Raw genomic sequence first — 21,015 nt, 5'->3', positions numbered from 1 at the left:
AGCGAGTTTGGAAATTTTGTGAAAAATTGGAAAATTGCTGCTGAACTTTGAAGCCCTCTGGTGTCTTCCAAAAGTAAAAAGACTTCAATTTTATGATGCAAACATAAAGTAGACATATTGTATATGTGAATAAAAAAAATTTACTTGGAATATCCATTTTCCTTACAAGCAGAGAGCTTCAAAGTTAGAAAAATGCAAAATTTTCTAATTTTTCATCAAATTTTGGGATTTTTCACCAAGAAAGGATGCAAGTTACCACAAAATTTTACCACTATATTAAAGTAGAATATGTCACGAAAAAACAATCTCGGAATCAGAATGATAACTAAAAGCATCCCAGAGTTATTAATGTTTAAAGTGACAGTGGTCAGAATTGCAAAAAACGTCCGAGTCCTTAAAGGGGTACTCCGGTGAAAACCTTTTTTCTTTTAAATCAACTGGTGCCAGAAAGTTAAACATATTTGTAAATTACTTCTATTAAAAAATCTTAATCTTTCCAGTACTTATTAGCTGCTGAATGCTACAGAAGAAATTCCTTTCTTTTTGGAACACTGATGACATCACGAGCACAGTGCTCTCTACTGACATCTCTGTCCATTTTAGGAACTGTGCATAGCAGATGTATGTGAAGGGCAGCATGGTGGCTCAGTGGTTAGCACTGCTGCCTTGCAGTGCTGGGGCCTTGGGTTCAAATCCCACAAGAACAACAATAAATATAGAGTTATTATTATTATAATGATGTCAGCAAAGAGAACTGTGCTCGTGATGTCATCAGAGAGAATTCCAAAAAGAAAAGAATTTCCTCTGTAGTATTCAGCAGCTAATAAGTACAGGAAGGATTAAGATTTTTTAATAGAAGTAATTTACAAATCTGTTTAACTTTCTGGCACCAGTTGATTTAAAAGAAAAAAGGTTTTCACCGGAGTACCCCTTTAAGGTGAAAAAGGGCTAAGTCCTTAAGGGGTTAAGGGCTTGCTTGGACTTGTAGTAGGACTGGACAATTGAATGCAGACCACGCTGACTTGACAGATGACAGGGACTGACTTGACTTGACTCATAAAGCTGTGACTTGATGGTGGTTGCAGGACTGGACATTGAGGCCTCCAACACTCTGGACACACACACTAGGCGACTGCACTGGACCTCAGCTTAGCAGAAGAGCAGAGCTCAAAGAGAGAAAAGCTAGCTCCACCCAGGGCTTATATGGGGGAGACTAGCAGGGAGGCCATAGGTCACTCTTGGGACCACCTGGTCACTGATACCTCCTGGGTAACAATCACATGACATATCACATGGTATAACTTTTAAAGCAACATTACATTTTGTAACACTTCACATGGTAAAACATATTTACAATGGGGAAACAAGTGCAGGGGGCCTTGGGGACACTGAAGGAGGCTTCCTGACAGGACAGCAGGAGCACGGGGTAACACCCCCCATACTGGGCCACCACACAAAATGTATGGTGGAGTGAAAATGAATCACTAAAAATTAATTTAATTACTTAGATGGTCTTCTTATAGAGGTGGTCTTTTCGTGAGGTTTTACTAAATTACAGCTGTGTTATAGGATCATGTCTGCATGTGTTACACTTTAGCTTAAATTAACTACAGAAATGGCCAGCAGGAGGAGCAGTAAGTAAATAAGCAATACTAACATATGTCATGAATGCTTAGTGAGGACTGAATCTTGTTACAGATTAAAATTAAAATGGTTTATTTCAGCAAAAAAAGTCAGTGGGGGAGATTTATTAACACCTGTCCAGAGGAAAAGTTACTGAGTTGCCCATAGCAACCAATCAGATAGCTTCTTTTATTTTTCGGAGGCTTTTAAAATATGAAAGAAGCGATCTGATTGGTTGCTATGGGCAACACAGCAACTTTTCCTCTGGACAGGTATTGATAATTCTCCCCCAGTGTGTCCAGCAATTAACTGTTTTAGACATGGGGTAGCCACGTCTGCAGAGACAAGGGAAATGTTACAGGGCAGGCATAGATACAATTCATGGATGGGTGGGATTCTTTAGAGCAGGAGTCACTCCCTCCAATCTGGCTCATAAATGGAAAACTTTTAGCAGGAGACCATTCGGACTTAAAGGGGTACTCCGGTGGAAAAACATTATTTTTCTTTTATAAATCAACTGGTGCCAGAAAGTTAAACATATTTGTTAATTACTTCTATTAAAAAATCTTAATCCTTCCTGTATTTATTAGCTGCTGAATACTACAGAGGCAATTCTTTTCTTTTTGGAATGCTCTCTGATGACATCACGAACACACTGCTCTCTGCTGAAGTTATTATAATAATAATAATAATAATAAGTCTTTATTTATTGTTGTCCTTAGTGTGATTTGAACCCAAGGCCCCAGCACTGCAAGGCAGCAGTGCTAACCACTAAGCCACCATGCTGCCCTTACCATACATCTGCTATGCACGGTTGCTAAAATGGACAGAGATGTCAGCAGAGAGCACTGTGGTAGTGATGTCATCAGTGTTCCAAAAAGAAAGGACTTTCCTCTGTAGCATTCAGCAGCTAATAAGTACTGGAAGGATTAAGATTTTTTAATAGATGTAATTTACAAATATGTTTAACTTTCTGGCACCAGTTGATTTAAAAAAGAAAAAAAATATTGTTTTTCCACCAGAGTACCTCTTCAACCCCTTCCTACTATAGGACCTATGCATACGTCCCAGCACCCGACACGTTTGCGCTCTGCCGCGCGCAGCTTAGGAGATCAGTGGCGGGACCCGACTGTCAATCACAATCGGGGTCCCGCCGCAGCTGCCGGGGTTGCGATCACACCGGTTTCGGCAGCATTAACCCCATAGATACCGTGATCAATCCTGAAAACAGCATCTATGGTGTTGACAGGGGAGGGTGCTCCCCCTGTTCACCAACGGCAGCGCCGCGATACGATCGCGGGTTTGCCATTGGTTGCTATGGCAGCAGGAGACCAGGTGATAGCCTCCTGTCTGCAAGCTACAGAAGCCTGTGAGATCCAGCCACAGTGTCTGCAGCTCATCAGGTTATACTGTGCTGCAGTGCAAATGTATTGCAGCATAGTATAACCTGTAAAAAGTGAAAAATAAAATAATAAAAGGTTCTTCAATAGAAGTATGAAGTGTAAAAAAAAATTTAATAAATGCACCTTTCCCAATAAAAGCCTGGTATTATAATAAAAAAAAACACAAATCATATACAACCTAGGTATTGTCACATCCGTAATGATGTTGATGTGTACTATAAAGCTATAATGTAAATTATCCCACACGGTGAACACCGTAAAAAAACAACAAAAAAGCACAAAATTCGCCAATTCTAGTACAAATAGTAGAATTAAACAGATCAAAAGGTAGAATGTATCGCAACAATGGTACCAATAAAAATCACAGCTTGTCCCACAAAAAAATAAGCCCTCACTTATTGGCGCCGGACAAAAAATTAAAAACCTATAAAAAAAATTATAACATAAAAAAGGGGAAAAAATTTTGCTCAGAAAAGGGAAAACAACATAAAGCTATACATAATGGGTATCGCTATAATCGTACCAACCCACAGAATAAATATAACATTACTTTTACAGTCAATATCATAAAAAAATTATTTAAAAAAACGCCAGAAATTTTCCAGTTTTTCACTATATTTTTGAGTTTTTCCAGAAAAAATGCTCAATGTGTCAGCAAAAATGCACCACTAAAGTACAATATGTCACCAGAAACATTCTCAGAATTGCTCCACTCAGAAAGTTATTACCATTTAAAGAGACATGTCAAATAAAAAAATAAAGAGTGTGGTAACCCAGAATGGGATGGTGTCTCCCCTTACCTTTCCTGCCCTGTCAGGCAGTGTCCCTCAGTGTCGCCAGGGGTCCCTGCAGTTGTTTCCCCCATGTAAATATGTTGTGTACTATATTATGTGTTGAATCTTTAATAAATGTACCATGTGATTGTTACCCAGGAGGTACTAGTGACCGGCTGACCCCAAAGGTGACCTATGGGCTCCCTGCTAGTCCCATATAAACCGTGGGTGGAGCTAGCTTCTCTCTCTTGTTCCTGAGGTCCAGGTCAAGTTGTCTTAGTGTGTGTGTCCAGAACATTGGAGGCCTTAAGTCAAGTCCTACAGCTACAAGTCACGTCCTGCAGCTACAAGTCATGTCCTGTCAGTCATGTCAAGTCTTCTGTCTATCCAGCGTGGCCTGCACTACATTCTCCTGTCTACTACAAGTCACAGCAAACCTGCAAGGTCTCTGTGTCACTGATCACGTCCTTGGGCCCTAGTTGTACTGAATAGACTGTAACAACTGTCTACCCTCAGTAAAGCTATTGTTGGCCGTAACTTGACATCAGTGTCTTCATTGCCCCAGTGCCTAGCCCAGGATCCAGCGCTATACCTTTGGGTGGTTAAGGCTAAACCCCGCCCTGGCGTCACAAACACAAGGGGTTAATACCATCTGCCCCTAGGGCAACAACATCTGCCCTGCACCACACACCCCACCACCATTACCACAAGAACCTGGTAAAATGGGTCTGTCCTTAAGGGGTAAATGATGTCTAAATGCCCTAATATTTCAACAGGTGTTGTCTTTGTGAGAAAAGCCATTTAAAAAGGTGGTCACATTCTTACTAATCTCAGAGGGTAGTATTTGTAGTACAGTAGTGTCCTGGATTCTCTATTTGGTAGAGCATTAGTATCCTGGATTCTCTATTTGGTAGTACATTATTGTTCTGGATTCTCTATTTGGTAGGACATTATTGTTCTGGATTCTCTATTTGGTAGGACATTATTGTTCTGGATTCTCTATTTGGTAGGACATTATTGTTCTGGATTCTCTATTTGGTAGTACATTATTGTTCTGGATTCTCTATTTGGTATTACATTATTGTTTTGGATTCTCTATTTAGTAGGACAGTAGTGTCCTGGATTCTCTATTTGGTAGGACAGTAGTGTCCTGGATTCTCTATTTGGTAGGACAGTAGTGTCCTGGATTCTCTATTTGGTAGGACAGTAGTGTCCTGGATTCTCTATTTGGTAGGACAGTAGTGTCCTGGATTCTCTATTTGGTAGGACAGTAGTGTCCTGGATTCTCTATTTGGTAGGACAGTAGTGTCCTGGATTCTCTATTTAGTAGGACAGTAGTGTCCTGGATTCTCTATTTGGTAGGACAGTAGAGTCCTGGATTCTCTATTTAGTAGGACAGTAGTGTCCTGGATTCTCTATTTGGTAGGACAGTAGTGTCCTGGATTCTCTATTTGGTAGGACAGTAGTGTCCTGGATTCTCTATTTGGTAGGACAGTAGTGTCCTGGATTCTCTATTTGGTAGGACAGTAGTGTCCTGGATTCTCTATTTGGTAGGACAGTAGAGTCATGGAGAAAAGTTATTTCTGTAGCTGGCACAGTTTTACAGCTCTGTGGCTGGTACAGTTATTTCAGGTTTGTGACTTGCACAGCACTGGATGCATTCTGGCAGAACTTCAGGGAGAACACCTTTCATTTCCCTGTTATGGGGACATTGAGGCTAGTGGATGGCTAGTACTTGTGTTGTTGCTTGCTTCAATCCTTAAGACCCAATGCAATCAAAACATCAGACATGTCTGAGTAACATTTCAAAACATTTTTCACTAATTATAGTATCCCTTTTAATTGTAGCTATTACATTATAGTATGTTAGGCCATTCATTAAATGGGCACTGTCAGATCCAAAAACTTTTCTTATGTTGTTACTGATGGAAATAAAGACCTTTTGTAATATGGGTGTGTTACATTTATTTATTTATTTTTGAATATTTAATAAAGAAAACAGCTCCTGCAAATCCCACCAGGGGTCCCCATACCTGCTGGGACACTTACCAGTCCTGGAGCAGCATCAGCTTGCCTACAGTAAGGCTATGTTCACATGTCAGAATGTTTGCATGGAAAATCTCAGCATGGGCATTCTGCAGACTGTGAGGCGTTTGGGAATGCATCGTCTCATAGACGGTAATGCATTCCGTACTGAGTCCACAGAAAGAAAGGCCTTGTCCATTCTTTCTGTGGACACCAGAATTAAAATTTCCGCACCAGATGTGCAAAGTGCAGAAGAATCCTATTGAAATCAATGCTGCTGCAGAATCTTTGGAATTCCAATACGTAATTCTGTGCAAATATTCTGGCGTGTGAACATAGCTTTATAGCACAAAAACATATGAATTCACCATAAACCAGTATTTAATTTATTTTTCTACGGTTCGGAATAATAGCATAATTAGGCGCCTGAGGAAGTTTATAATTAGTGGATTTAGTGGATTCTGTATATTTGTGTGCAGCCCTTGTTTTAAAGGGGTATTCCACTCCCCAGCGTTCAAAACATTTAGTTCCGAATGCTGGAAGTGGGCTTTGGGGTTGCCACACCCCCTCGTGAGGTCACGCTCCGCCCATCATGACATCACACCCCACCCACTCAATAGGCTTTAGAATGTGGGAAGTCCGACTGCTGGGACTCCCTACGATCTCCTGTACGGGGCCCCAGCTCTCCCCATAACAGGGCGTGCCAACCCTGCACGAAGCGGTGGCAGACTTGCCCCCTCCATATATCTCTATGGTAGAGAAGTTTGGCTATCTTCGACTCTCCCATAGAGATATATGGAGGGGGTGTGTCGGCTGTCGCTTCCTGCGGGGGTCATGCCTTTCTGTTCCTGGGGAGAATCGTGGTTGGTAGGTATGAAGAAGGGGATGAGGTTATTTTATTTGATACTAAATCACATGATTTTGCAGATAATGTATGTGTGTTATATAAATAAGCAAAATCCCAGGGTGTATGCAAGCATGTCAAATTTTTTAAGAGAAAACTAATAGCAAAAAGGTGTCCTTTCAGAATATCTTTGGCTAGGAAACATCGGGAATTCACACTCTCAACGGTATTGTAAAACAACTGAAAACAACTGTACAGATTTTTTTGTCAATAGCAAACATATCCTGCCTCAGAATTAGCCACCATTTACTTTAAACCTGCATCTTATGAGAGGGTGCCCCTTTGGTGCAGTGCGGCCCAATGATAACACCACTCCTGTCTGTACCAAGCTAAACATGACTGTGGCCAATACCCCATTGATAATAGTGATCAGCTAAAGGGCCAGGTAAGTATTATTTTTGGACCATTATCTACTTTAAATATTTTTGTTGGAACAATGGGGATGCACTTTAACTGGGTGGTACTAATAACTCTAGGAGCCCTATCTGTAGGGAAAAATTATATCTGCAGTACAGAATTTGGGTTGCATTGGACAGCAGGCAAATCATTTTAGGTAGCAGTTGGATGTAACAGTGTAAAGGAGACAGAAGGATGGGAAATTTGTGAATTGGTTTAGAATGACCTGGAAAAGTGATGAGATGTGACCAGGATAAGTCATCATGGCAGTCTGGGCCAAATGGAGAAGAAAAGAGAGAGATTCTAGTACAACTACAATCAGATGAGACATCACCTGCTTGTGACTTTAACAGATCAGTTCTGGGATCATTGTATGGTCTACAGCAAGATGATATAAAAAGACTAATGTGCCAGCATCAGCCCACCACCAGGGGGAGACAACAGGCTAAGGCACTTTAAAGGCAGAGCCCCTCCATAGACGAGAGGCCCTGCCAGCACCCAGCCTCTCGTACTCCAGAGAACGCACCTTCACCAGGTCACCGAGAATGTTCCTAACCACCACATCCACAGGGAGGATTTTACGCTGCGTCGACACTAAACACCGTGTGTTCCACGTGTAGTACCTAACCACTGAGCTGACTAGGAATAAAGTGCACCGGTCCCAGCCTCCAAGGTTTCTGAATGCCCCATAGGCCCATTCCGCATAGGAGAGACTGGCCAGCCGAGGCCAACCAATGGAAGCGCCCACCCTGGTGTAAACCTCTGTGTTAAAGGGACAATGAAGCAGAAAATGCTCCATGCTTTCCAGCATGCCTCCACACTCTTCGCGGGGACATCCCCGGTCATCAGAGCTCCTGCACTTCAGATTGTCCCTCACACACAGTTTCCCATGGAATTAGCGCCAAGTCAAGTCCCAAAACTTCAAGGGGATCCTGATAGAATTCAAAAGCTCTAAACCCACCTCCAGATCCCGACTTGGGCAGTCCTTGAGCGCCAATGGCCTCTGGAAATGAGAAGACAGGACCCTCTTGTCAAGGAATTTCCTCGACAGAGTCCTAATCTCCCCCATCCCCAGACCCCACCGACGAATAACCTGAGTTATATCCTGTATTATACTCCAGAGCTATACTCACTATTCTACTGGTGAGGTCACTGTGTACATACATTACATTACTTATCCTGTACTGATCCTGAGTTATATCCTGTATTATACTCCAGAGCTGCACTCACTATTCTGCTGGTGAGGTCACTGTGTGCATACATTACATAACTTATCCTGTACTGATCCTGAGTTATATCCTGTATTATACTCCAGATCTATACTCCCTATTCTACTGGTGAGGTCACTGTGTACATACATTACTTATCCTGTACTGATCCTGAGTTATATTCTGTTTCATAGAGAGGGCCTATAACTATATATATATATATATATATATATATATATATATATATATGGGGCACAGAGGGGCCTTTAACTATATATGGGGGCACAGAGGGGCCTACAGCTATATATTGGGGCACACAGAGGCCTATACGTATATATGGGGCACAGAGGGGCCTACAACTGTATATGGGTGCACAGAGTGGCCTACAACTATATATGTGGGCACTATTACCGAGGGACCATACAAATGGGGGGTTTGTATATAGGTGAGGATTGTGCTGGAAAAAAGAGCCTAAAATGTTTGTCTGTCAGGTTCTGTGGAGACGAGTCATGGCCAGGAGAAGTCATTAGGATGGCCTTGACCGGATAGAGAATATAAAGGAAAAGTAATCTCCTCCGATCAGAGAAGATGCCCCCTGTGATTGACTCAGAGAAGACGCCCATGTGAGTCTATAATATCATGCTGTATTCTCCTGATTGTGTTACTTGTACATGCTGCAGTTATGTTTAGTAAAACAGTTACTCCCAGCATTCCCTCACCACTGCTTATATCATACTGGGAGTTGTAGTTTCACATGGGTAAAAATCTTGAGCGCTTTTCCGTTACTTGGCAATTGGTATATCTGATTATTATAGTTGAAATAATTTTCCACAACACTCTACACCACAGGTGTCTAAACCTGTTAAAAACTTTAACCCCCTCTGCTGCTGTCACATGAGCCTTATCTCAGCTTAGAACATAAAGTAGCATCACCTAATACATCCGTGCTGTAAGGTTCCCCATTGGCACTTGTGTTCCCTGGCTTGAAGTAGCATCAGCTGCATGGAGCAAAGTTTTGTGGGGTCGTGCAACATTGAGTGGCTCCGCCCCCTTATCCCACTCTTTTTGTGTCTCTGCCCTAAGCCACGCCCATGGCCTGTGCCCCGGATGTCTAAAATGTCATAGAAATAATGGCCACTAGGTGGCTCTCTTCTGTTCCCTGACACAATTAGTATAGTGAGTTTGGTCTCCTCCCAGCCTGGCAGGAGACCAAACTCAGGAAGTGTTTCTCTGCACTGAGCTTGATTGTCAGCTGCACAGAGCCTCTCTGAAAGCTGCAAAGAGCCTCACTGAAAGCTGCAAAGTGCCTCACTGAAACATGCATAGAGCCTCACTGAAAGCTGCAAAGATTGAAAGATGCACAGAGCCTCACTAAAAGATGAACAGAGCATTACTGAATGCTGCACAGAGCCTCACTGAAAGCTGCACAGACTACAGACTGAACAGAGCCTCACTGAAAGCTGCACAGAGCCTCACTGAAAGCTGCACAGAGCCTCACTGAAAGCTGCACAGAGCCTCACTGAAAGCTGCAATGAGCCTCACTCAATGCTGCAAAGAGTCTCAGTGAAAGATGCACTGAGCTTGAGGTCTTCAATTCATCACAGTAGACTTCAGTGATGTCATGCCTGTTTGGAAACACCCACTTTCTCCTTCTGGGAAATTGCACTATGTGAGCAAGAAGAAAGGTAAGATACAGAGCTTTTTAAAGCTCAGAATTTTTTTTAACCCCTTTAAGGACTAAGGGTTTTTCCGTTTTTGCACTTTCGTTTTTTCCTCCTTACCTTTTAAAAATCATAACCCTTTCAATTTTCCACCCAAAAATCAATATTATGGCTTATTTTTTGCGTAACCAATTCTACTTTGCAGTGACATCAGTCATTTTACCCAAAAATTCACAACGAAACGGAAAAAAAATAATTGTGCGACAAAATCGAAGAAAAAACGCCATTTTGTAACTTTTGGGGGCTTCCGTTTCTACGCAGTGCATATTTTGGTAAAAATGACACCTTATCTTTATTCTGTAGGTCTATATGGTTAAAATGATACCCTACTTATATAGGTTTGATTTTGTCGTACTTCTGGAAAAAATCATAACTACATGCAGGAAAAGTTATACGTTTAAAAATGTCCTCTTCTGGCCCCAGGGAGGGAGGTATGAGGGCTCATTTTTTGCGCCGTGATTTTTATTGGTACGATTTTAGTTTTGATCGGACTTTTTGATCACTTTTTATTCATTTTTTAATGGTATAAAAAGTGACCAAAATACGCTTTTTTGGACTTTGGACTTTTTTTGCGCGTACGCCATTGACCGTGCGGTTTAATTAATGATATATTTTTATAGTTCGGACATTTACGCACGCGGCGATACCACATATGTTTATTTTTATTTACACTGTTTTATTTTTTTATGGGAAAAGGGGAGTGATTCAAACTTTTATTAGGGAAGGCGTTAAATTACCTTTATTAACACTTTTTTTTTTACTTTTTTTTGCAGTGTTATAGGTCCCATAGGGACCTATAACACTGCACACACTGATCTCTCATCATGATCACAGGCGTTATCGGCGCTTGACTGCTCCTGCCTGGATCTCAGGCACGGAGCAGTCATTCGTCGATCGGACACCGAGGAGGCAGTTAAGGGCCCTCCCAGTGTCCTGCAAGCTGTTCGGGACGCCGCGATTTCACCGCGGCGGTCCCGAACAGCCCGACTGACTAGCCGGGATACTTTCAATTTTCTCTTTAGAAGCGGCGGTCAGCTTTGACCGCCGCTTCTTAAGGGTTAATACCGCACATCGCCGCGATCGGCGATGTGTGGTATTAGCCGTGGGTCCCGGCCGTTGACGAGCGGCGGGACCGACGCGATGTGATGCGGGGTAGCAGTGCGACCCCGCTTCATATCGCGGGAGCCGGCGCAGGACCTAAATATACGTCCTGCGTCGTTAAAGGGTGGGAGGGGTGTTAAGAGTAGTTAGGGAACATAGCCTGAGTTAGTTTAGAAAATATTATTTGGTGACTGGTACTCTTTAATGCCCCTATGAAAAAAAAAAGGGAGTGTCACTTTAAGCTGTGTATTAGGCTGCAGTCAGAAAGACACAGGCACATTCAGATTAGAAAGGGCTTTGTCACAGAAATATAAATGGTGTATTCACACACACAGGATGCACAATTGCAAATCTGCAATTGTGAAATCTGCAAAATTGCCGTGTAAAATCCGCAATTGCGGATTTTACAACTTCAAATACGCTGCAGATCATGTGTGTGTGAATGCATCCAAAGTCAGGGCCGGCTCTGCCTATAGGCAAAATAGGCAGCTGCCTACAGTGCCCTCTTGATGGGGGCACCGCTCTGCCTCAGTGTGTGTCCCCCCAGTAGTACAGTGATTATGTGAGGAGGAGGTTTGTTACAGTGTGTAACCCTAGTAGTACGGAGATTACATGAGGAGGTTTGTTACAGTGTGTCACCCCAGTAGTAAGGTGATTACGTGAGAGGGGGGTTTGTTACAGTGTGTCACCCCAGTAGTATGCCGATTACATGGGAAGGAGGTTTGTTATAGTGGGTCACCCCAGTAGCAAAGTGATCACATGAGGAGTAGGTTTGTTACAGTGTGTCACCACAGTAGTAAGGTGATTACATAGGAAGGAGGTTTTTTATAGTGTGTCACCTCAGTAGTAGGGGCATGTTAGGCTAGGTTCACACTGTGGAATTTCTGGGCAGAATTTCGGCCGGAGATCGAGCCGGCGGCACTAGGACCGCGAGGACTACATTGCCGTCCCCATAGATGGCAATGCATTTCTGAGCAGATCTCCCAAAATATCCACCCAGAAATGCATTGCAATCTATGGGGGCAGCAATGCAGTCTGCTCGGTCCTAGTGCCGCAGGCTCGATCTCTGGCAGAAATTCTGCCCAGAAATTCTGCAGTGTGAACCCAGCCTTAGAAGGCAAACCTGGTAAGGTCAGATGTCCTGACACATTCCTTCCATGCATCTCTATGGGAGAGTTGGGGATACAAGAGCATTGTATCTCCAGCTATCCCATAGAGATGAATGAAGGGGGGGCGTGTCGGCCAGCGCTTTGTGCCGTGGTGGACACATTTCATTCATGCAGACAGCCGGGGCACTGAGCAGGAGATTACGGGGATGGGTTCGAGCGGCTGGACATGGTGAGTCCCAGCTGTTGGACCCATTTATCTTAATGCTAAACTGCCAGGGGAAGAATGTCTTGGGGGTTTTATCCTTGATCATTTAGGACAGTAGACACACTCTGATAATGACACCTTCCCAATGTCCCCTAATATTTAAAATGATTGATAAAATATTATTAAATATTATTTGAAAACAACGGCATCAGGGACATTATGGGGGACATTTATCAAAACCTGTGCAAAGGAAAAGTTGCTTAGTTGCCCATAGCAACCAATCAGATCGCTTCTTTCATTTTACAGAGGCCTTGTTAAAAATGAAAGAAGCGAGCTGATTGGTTGCTATGGGCAACTGGGCAACTTTTCCTCTGGACAGGTTTTGATAAATCTCCCCCCTATGGTTACATTTGGATTTATTTTAAGTGATGCTTCTAGTGCAGTGTTTTCCTAACAGTGTGTCTGCAGCTGCTGCAAAACTACAACTCCCAGCATGCCCGGACAGCCGAAGGCTGTCCGGGCATGCTGGGAGTTGTAGTTTTGCAACAGCTGCAGACACACTGTTAGGAAAACACTGTTCTAGTGATCCACAAGGCAGCATAGTAAAGAGCTGGCATGCCCCTTTGAATGAGCATTGCTATCTATATGACTTTAGTATTTGTAATATACATTCAGGGAGAATCATACATCGCTCTGGTCTAGTGCTTTCCACATTACACATGATCTAGTACTGCAGATTATGCCTAACCCTATATTTTTATAAAAACATTTAGCATAACTCTTTTCCCTCCATGTGTGCTCAGTACTCTGCATTTTTTACCATTATCTTCTATTCTTATACAACCCCCAGCACTAAGCATACAATACATGCACGTAAACTTTTACGGTCTGGTCATGCTGTTGTTTAAGTGTGCAGCTGACCGTTATTTTCCTACTACATATTATGACTGCATCCTATAATCCATGTAACACTTCCCGTGTTGAGACAAAAATAAGATTCCTACCCTGACGCCGCATATGATGACAAGAAGCAAAGAATATGAGGGAAAATGAGCAGGCCCTTCAGCAGCATCTTGTTCGGTCTCAAGTTCTCCACGGGCTCTTCTACTTTCTCGCTGTTCCCACAGGCTTTATTTATTTTTTTTTTTTGATTTAATCTTCTCTTCGGGACATTCTTATTGGAGCAAAGAAGTAAATCATGTTAATATTCACAGCAGTCAGTGATTCATACAGTCAGCCTAGTAACACACCGCCCCTCTCTGCTTCCTTCTCGCTGCCAATACTGTACATGTCAGCTGCCGGCTGCTCTTGGCAGCCCCTTCCCTGTACTCAAGCTTGTTCTACCGAGGAATACAATATATACCTGTGTTCAAAACAGAAGATGAGAGCGGGCTTCAGAAAGAAAGAATAGGATGCGTCCGTGCGAAGCGTAAAGTATGTACCACACCCATACTGATGAGTTTAGACGTGAAGTAAGCTAATGATAATGTGGAAAATATTCCCTAGCCACAAAGTGAGTCAGAAGTAGACAGGGTACATGGTATAAGATTACTTCCATAAAGCCAGAAGGCAGAAACCCCTTAGCCTGCAGATTTTTCTATGAATTATATTCAAGCTTTGTATGAAACAACTGGCCTGTGCACACAGAATACTATTTCTACTATTGCGTGGGTGGCGATAATGAATTTCACATGACACAAGATGAAATGTACAATAGGACATGTTCTAGTGCTGCTCACTACTAGAACAACACAACAGGCCAGAGGAAGATGGAGACGTGTATGGAAGACAATAAGGTACCCCATCAGAACACTGGTTTGTCAGTGCGACAGAAAAATCATGAGACCGTTCAAACTTCCATGCATCTATTCAACCATATGTAGCTTCAGTATTCTCTACATTAATAAACCCATGCATTTGCTAGTCTGTCCCTTGTCCCTTGTGTTAAGTCCCCTCAGCTAGAGTTCCTCCATCTCCACAGGGCTCTCCTGCAGGACTTACCCCTTGATTGCCTCATATAATTGTGTTTATAAGTATATTATTGATCTACAATTGTGAATGTACGGCTGTTTAAGGAACTTCCTGGGTCATGTGATGTACCCAGAGTTCACTGGGTTCAGGACCTACAGGTTTGCTGGCCAATGAGCTTAGTCCAGCCTCCTTAGTATATAAGGGGCTGTAGTCACTAAATTCTCTCTCTTCCTGCTGGACTATCAAGCAAGCACAATCCGCAAATCAGCATATCTTCAATTCATCTCAACTAGGCCAAAACCTAAAGAACCAGCTGCCACTAAAACCGTGAGTTATAAAGCTCAACCTATCAATCCTGTGTGACTTCTATTCTACTCAAATCTTATAATTAGTAGCACGGTGGCCTGCATAAAGCTCATTACTACAGATCCCAGCAAAGCCTGTGAGGAACCTGCATCCCGGTTACCTCGAGAGAAACTGTTCAATTGTAAAGACTGTTGCATAAAAGTTCAAGTAAAAGTCTCCAGTTATCTCATAAAATCTGCTGTGGACATTCCATTTATTATCCCTGCCATTTGTGGGCCGGTTGGCGGCAGGACCTTCAATACTAAGCAAACCTTACCCTGGCGTCACGACAAGTAAGGGTTAATACCACCAGACCCTATTACACCATTGCCTTACCCAGCTCAACACACTAGAAACCGAATACAGCTGCGGTGTACAAGGTTGTATCACAGCTGCATAGATATGCAACATACCAGGAGTTACATAATCCGCATACTGCAGAGGTAAGGGCCACAATAATTGAGGTATCTGCAGCTTCATGTAATCATTCAGCTGATTTATATAAGGGCCTTAGAGATGATCCATTGCACTTTCTTGCTGACAACACTAGCACTACCTGGGATGTAACCTGGCACACCATGCTCCCCTTTTCTTCCTCCCTCACAACAGGCACTGAATGGTCCCCCAGTTTCTCAGGCATGGGCTGCTCCCCTTCCTTCTCCCTTTACAATGGCCACTGTGAGGCCCCTCAGTGTCTGGAGCCCCCAGTGTCTGGGCATCACTTGTTTAGTGTAGGCTGCTAGATGCCATCCACACACACTTAAGGGTATGTTCACACAATAGAATTTACGTGCGGAATTTCGCATTAGAATTGTGTATGGAGATTCCCCAGCAGTAGAGTCCCACTGATCAAGGGGATTCTGCTGCGATGTGCACACGTTGGAATTTCTGCAACAGATGTTTCTCCTGCGGAAATCTCGATTCTGGAGTCCACATAAAGAATGGATATATGATAGACGGAAATGCATTGCCATCTGTGAGAGGGCGCATTACTGAGCAGGCTGAACGTGAGAGCAGTAAAGTCCGACACTGCCGCCCAAAAAGCCAACTCCCACGAGGACAAATGCCAACAGTCACACAGTCAGGCAGATGTCCCGGGGGTGCACTCCAACAACAACAGGCATGTACGGTAGGTGAAAGAGATGAAAGGATGCACTCACCCGGGGTACTTGATAGCAGAATACTTTATTCAAATACGGTGAAAATGTACAGCGGGTAGACGCATAGGAGCGACCTCGTAGCGAAAGGCTGTTTCCTGCGCTCTAAGTGCACTTCCTCGGGCTGCCGATGGAGGAGATTTAGCAAAACCTGTGCAGAAGAAACCAGTCCAGTCGCTCATAGCAATCTATCAGATTGCTTCTTTTATTTTTGAGAGGACTTTGGAGGATTTTTTATCCGCTGCTGTGTACTACAGAGAAAGTTGTGTAGTTCTTTCCAGTCTGACCACAGTGCTCTCTGCTGACACCTCTGTCCATGTCAGGAACCGTCCAGTGTAGAAGCAAATCCCCATAGCAAAACTCTCCTGTTCTGGACAGTTCCTGACATGGACAGAGGTGTCAGTAGAGAGTACTGTGGTCAGACAGAAAAGAACTATACATCTTCTTGTGGAGCATAAAACAGCTGTTTAGTACTGGAAGGATTAAGATTTTAAATAGAAGCAAATTATAAATTGGTTTAACTTCCTGGCACCAGTTACATAGTTAGTATGGTTGAAAAGACATACGTCCATCAAGTCCAACCAGGGAATTGAAGTGAAGGGTGTAAAGGGATAAGGGAAAGGGATGTAGTTTTATAATTCTGCATAAGCATTAATGTTATTTTGTTCCAGGAATGTATCTAACCCTGTTTTAAAGCTGTTAATTGTTCCTGCTGTGACCAGTTCCTGAGGTAGACCGTTCCACAAATTCACAGTCCTCATGGTAAAGAAGGCGTGTCGCCCCTTTAGACTAAACCTTTTCTTCTCCAGACGGAGGGAGGGCCCCCTCGTCCTTTGGGGGGGTTTAACCTGGAACAGTTTTTCTCCATATTTTTTGTATGGGCCATTTATATACTTATATACGTTTATCATATCCCCCCTTAAACGTCTCTTCATCCCCCCTTAAACGTCTCTTCTCAAGACTTAACAATTGTAACTCCTTTAATCGCTCCTCATAGCTAAGATGTTCCAAGATCCATATTAGTTTAGTCGCGCGTCTCTGCTTCCTTTCCAACTCCGCAGTGTCCCTTTTATGAACAGGCGACCAAAACTGAACAGCATATTCCAGGTGAGGCCGTACTAATGCTTTATAAAGGGGGAGTATTATGTCCCTGTCCCTTGAGTCCATGCCTCTTTTTATACATGACAATATCCTGCCGGCTTTGGAAGCAGCAGCCTTACATTGCATGCTATTCTGTAGTCTGTGATCTACAAGTACACCCAGATTCTTCTCTACCAGTGACTCTGCCAGTTTAATCCCCCCTAAGACATACGACGCATGCAGGTTATTAGTACCCAGATGCATAACTTTACATTTATCCACATTGAACCTCATTTGCCAAGTGGATGCCCAGACACTTAGTCTATCCAAGTCATCTTGTAACCTATACACATCCTCTATAGACTGTACCGTGCTACAAAGCTTGGTGTCATCTGCAAAGATAGAAACAGAGCTGTTAATACCATCCTCTATATCATTGATAAATAAATTAAACAACAGCAGGCCCAGTACTGAACCTTGGGGTACACCACTAATTACCGGGGACCAATCAGAGTACGAATCATTGACCACCACTCTCTGGGTACGATCCATGAGCCAGTGTTCAATCCAGTTACAAACTAAAGTTTCCAAACCCAAAGATCTTAACTTACCTGTCAGACGTCTGTGAGGGACAGTATCAAACGCTTTGGCAAAATCCAGAAACACTATATCCACAGCCATTCCTCTGTCAAGGCTTCTACTCACCTCTTCATAAAAGCAAATTAGATTGGTTTAACAACTTCTATCCTTAGTAAACCCATGCTGGCTATCACTTATAATACTATTATCCCCTATGTATTCCTGTATGTAATCCCTTATAAGTCCTTCAAACAATTTACCCACAATGCACGTTAGACTTACCGGTCTATAATTGCCTGGCGAAGACCTAGAGCCCTTCTTGAAGATTGGTACCACATTAGCCTTGCGCCAGTCCCTTAGCACAATATCAGACACCAGAGAATCTCTAAATATCATGAACAAGGGTACAGATATTACTGAACTTACCTCTCTAAGAACTCTTGGGTGTAGTCCATCCGGCCCTGGAGATTTGCTTACATTTATATCACTTTACTTACCTTGTACCATCTCTACATTAAGCCAGTGCAGTACATTACATGATGTGTTACCAGCACTGACCTGGCCAATGTCAGCTCCTTTTTCCATAGTGTATGCAGAACTAAAGAACCCATTCAGTAGCTCCGCCTTCTCTTGATCGCCCGTGACAACCTCCCCATTATCATTATTAAGGGGTCCTACATGCTCTGTCCTTGTTTTTTTTGTATTTATATATCTAAAAAAATATTTAGGATTAGTTTTGCTTTCTTTGGCCACCTGTCTCTCATTTTGAATTTTTGCTGTTTTTATTACATTTTTACAGATTTTATTAAGCTCCTTGTACTGTTTAAATGTTATAGCTGACCCATCAGATTTGAATTTTTTTAAGGCAATTTTTTTGTTGTTTATTGCTCTGTTGTTGTTTATTGCTCAATTGATTTGAAATATTTTTTTTTCCCATTGGAGTATCCTTTTAATTCTTAAGTGTTGTGTCTGGATGAAACCAGGCAATGCTCTTCACCAGCCCATTACCATGCATACAGAGAAACATAGTGGTGGCAATATCATGCTGTGGGGGTGTTTCAGCAGCTGGGACAGGGAGACTGATCAGGGTTGAGGGAAAGCTGAATGAAGTACAGAGATATTTTTTATGAAAACCTGAACCGAAGTGCTCTGGGCCTCAGACTGGGCTGAAGGTTCACCTATCAACACAACAATGACCGTAAGCACACAGCGAAGAAAACACAGGAGTGGCTAATGCATAACTTTGTGAATGCCCTTAAGTGGCCCAGCCAGAGCCCTGACTTAAACCCAATCAAACATCTCTGGAGAGACCTGAAAATGACTTCTGCCGATAGTCTTTATCCATCCTGACAGAGCTTGAAAGGATCTGCAGAGAAGAATGGCAGAAATTCCCCGAATCCAGGTCTGCAAACCATGTGGCACCATACCCATAAAGACTGGAGACTGTAAAGGGTCTGAATACTTGTCAATGTAATATTTTATTTTTTATTTTTAATAAATTAGCAAACATTCTATTTTCAGCTTGTCATTATGGGGATTGAGTGCAGAATGATAGGGAACATTTCATTTTTATTTATTAAAAATTCTGCAACATAACATAATGTGAAAAAAGTGAAAGGGTCTGAAAACGTTATGAATGTACTGTATGTCTGACTCAGTCACATTCTTTCTATACCTGGAGGATATTTTCTTATTAACTGTGATATTTAGTTGCAATCAAAAAGTAAAAGTAGACAAGTCAGTACAAATATTGAGATTTCTGAGTTTTGCAAGAGATACACAATATACAGGATGTTTTCTCCCTTGTTATTAATGTACTGAAGCACTTATAAAAATGGCAGATGTGTAAAACAGGATGATCACTTAAGAAATAGTTTTATACATTCACCTTCAGGCCAGAAATTTATTACAGACATTTCAAGGATAGAAACAACATTTATTTGTTACCAACTGGGAACATCTACCTATTGGGGAAAATGTATATCTACTGGGATCAACTAACTAATGGAGGGGGGGGGGTGGATTACCTACTCATACTATGCAGTCCCCCTAACCCTCCACCCAAAACACTCACACATACTATGCAGGGCATCAAGGGAGGTATTATCTGGTGCACTGAGGGTAGAGAAAAGATGAGAAACATGCTGGGAAAGTTCAAAGCCTAAGATGTTTGACTGGCAGATTCTTATAAGTTGTGTTTGTAAGAAGTCTTATTGGTGGTCTGAGACAAATAGAGAACAAAAGGAAAGATAACAACTCGAAGAAGCTACCTGTGAGTCACTGGATGTAACTGCACAGTAAGTAACCTATGATAGAGTCTGCAGAGCCTGTTTAGAGCTGGAATCACCACTTCTCTGTACTCTCTCCTGCCTGATAGGACTCCTCTGTACTCTCTCCTGTCTGATAGTACTCCTCTGTGCTCTCTCCTGTCTGATAGTACACCTCTGTGCTCTCTCCTGCCTGATAGGACTCCTCTGTACTCTCTCCTGTCTGATAGTACTCCTCTATGCCCTCTCCTGTCTGATAGTACTCCTCTGTGCTCTCTCCTGTCTGATAGCACTCCTCTGTACTCTCTCCTGTCTGATGGCACTCCTCTGTGCCCTCTCCTATCTGATAGGACTCCTCAGAGCTCTCTCCTGTCTGATAGCACTCCTCAGTGCTCTCTCTTTTGTCTGATAGGACTCCTCTGTGCTCTCTCCTGTCTGACAGGACTCCTCTGTGCTCTCTCCTGTCTGATAGGACTACTATGTGCTCTCTCCTGTCTGATAGGACTCCTCTGTGCTCCCTCCTGTCTGATAGCACTCTGTGCTCTCTCCTGTTAGATAGGACTCCTCTGTGCTCTCTCCTGTCTGATAGTACTCCTCTGTACTCTCTCCTGTCTGATAGTACTCCTCTGTACTCTCTCCTGTCTGATAGTACTCCTCTGTACTCTCTCCTGCCTGATAGGACTCCTCTGTTCTCTCTCCTGTCTGATAGCACTCCTCTATGCTCTCTCCTGTCTGATAGTACTCCTCTGTGCTCTCTCCTGTCTGATAGGACTCCTCTGTGCTTTCACCTGTCTGATAGTACTCCTCTGTGCTCTCTCCTGTCTGATAGTGCTCCTCTGTACTCTCTCCTGTCTGATAGCACTCCTCTGTGCCCTCTCCTATCTGATAGCACTCCTCTGTGCCCTATCCTATCTGATAGGACTCCTCAGAGCTCTCTCCTGTCTGATAGCCCTCCTCAGTGCTCTCTCTTTTGTCTGATAGGACTCCTCTGTGCTCTCTCCTGTCTGATAGGACTACCCTGTGCTCTCTCCTGTCTGATAGGACTCCTCTGTGTTCTCTCCTATCTGATAGCACTCTGTGCTCTCTACTGTTAGATAGGACTCCTCTGTGCTCTCTCCTGTCTGATAGGACTCCTCTGTGCTTTCTCT

At 43.0% G+C, this 21,015-nt stretch overlaps 1 protein-coding gene across 3 annotated transcripts in view; it reads right to left on the bottom strand.

The window, feature by feature from the left end:
• LOC130362027 (CD109 antigen-like) overlaps nt 1-13,716 on the bottom strand; it is a 193,585-nt gene extending 179,869 nt beyond the window's left edge. For 2 of the 3 annotated variants that reach the window (XR_008891248.1, XM_056565874.1), the window contains exon 1: nt 13,473-13,716. Coding sequence is in view for 2 of the 3 variants with exons in the window: in XM_056565874.1 (XP_056421849.1) it covers nt 13,473-13,540 (68 nt within the window). In the remaining variant the exon portion in view is untranslated. Of the gene's footprint in view, nt 1-12,512; nt 12,615-13,472 lie in introns of those variants that run through there. The other variant, XM_056565875.1, reaches the window with a different exon arrangement.
• Between the last annotated feature and the right edge of the window lie 7,299 nt (nt 13,717-21,015).

Source organism: Hyla sarda, chromosome 3 (assembly GCF_029499605.1).
Source record: "Hyla sarda isolate aHylSar1 chromosome 3, aHylSar1.hap1, whole genome shotgun sequence".
Taxonomy (NCBI): Eukaryota; Metazoa; Chordata; class Amphibia; order Anura; family Hylidae; genus Hyla; species Hyla sarda.
Note: the sequence above shows the minus strand (reverse complement) of the source record. Positions and strands in the feature narration are given on the sequence as shown.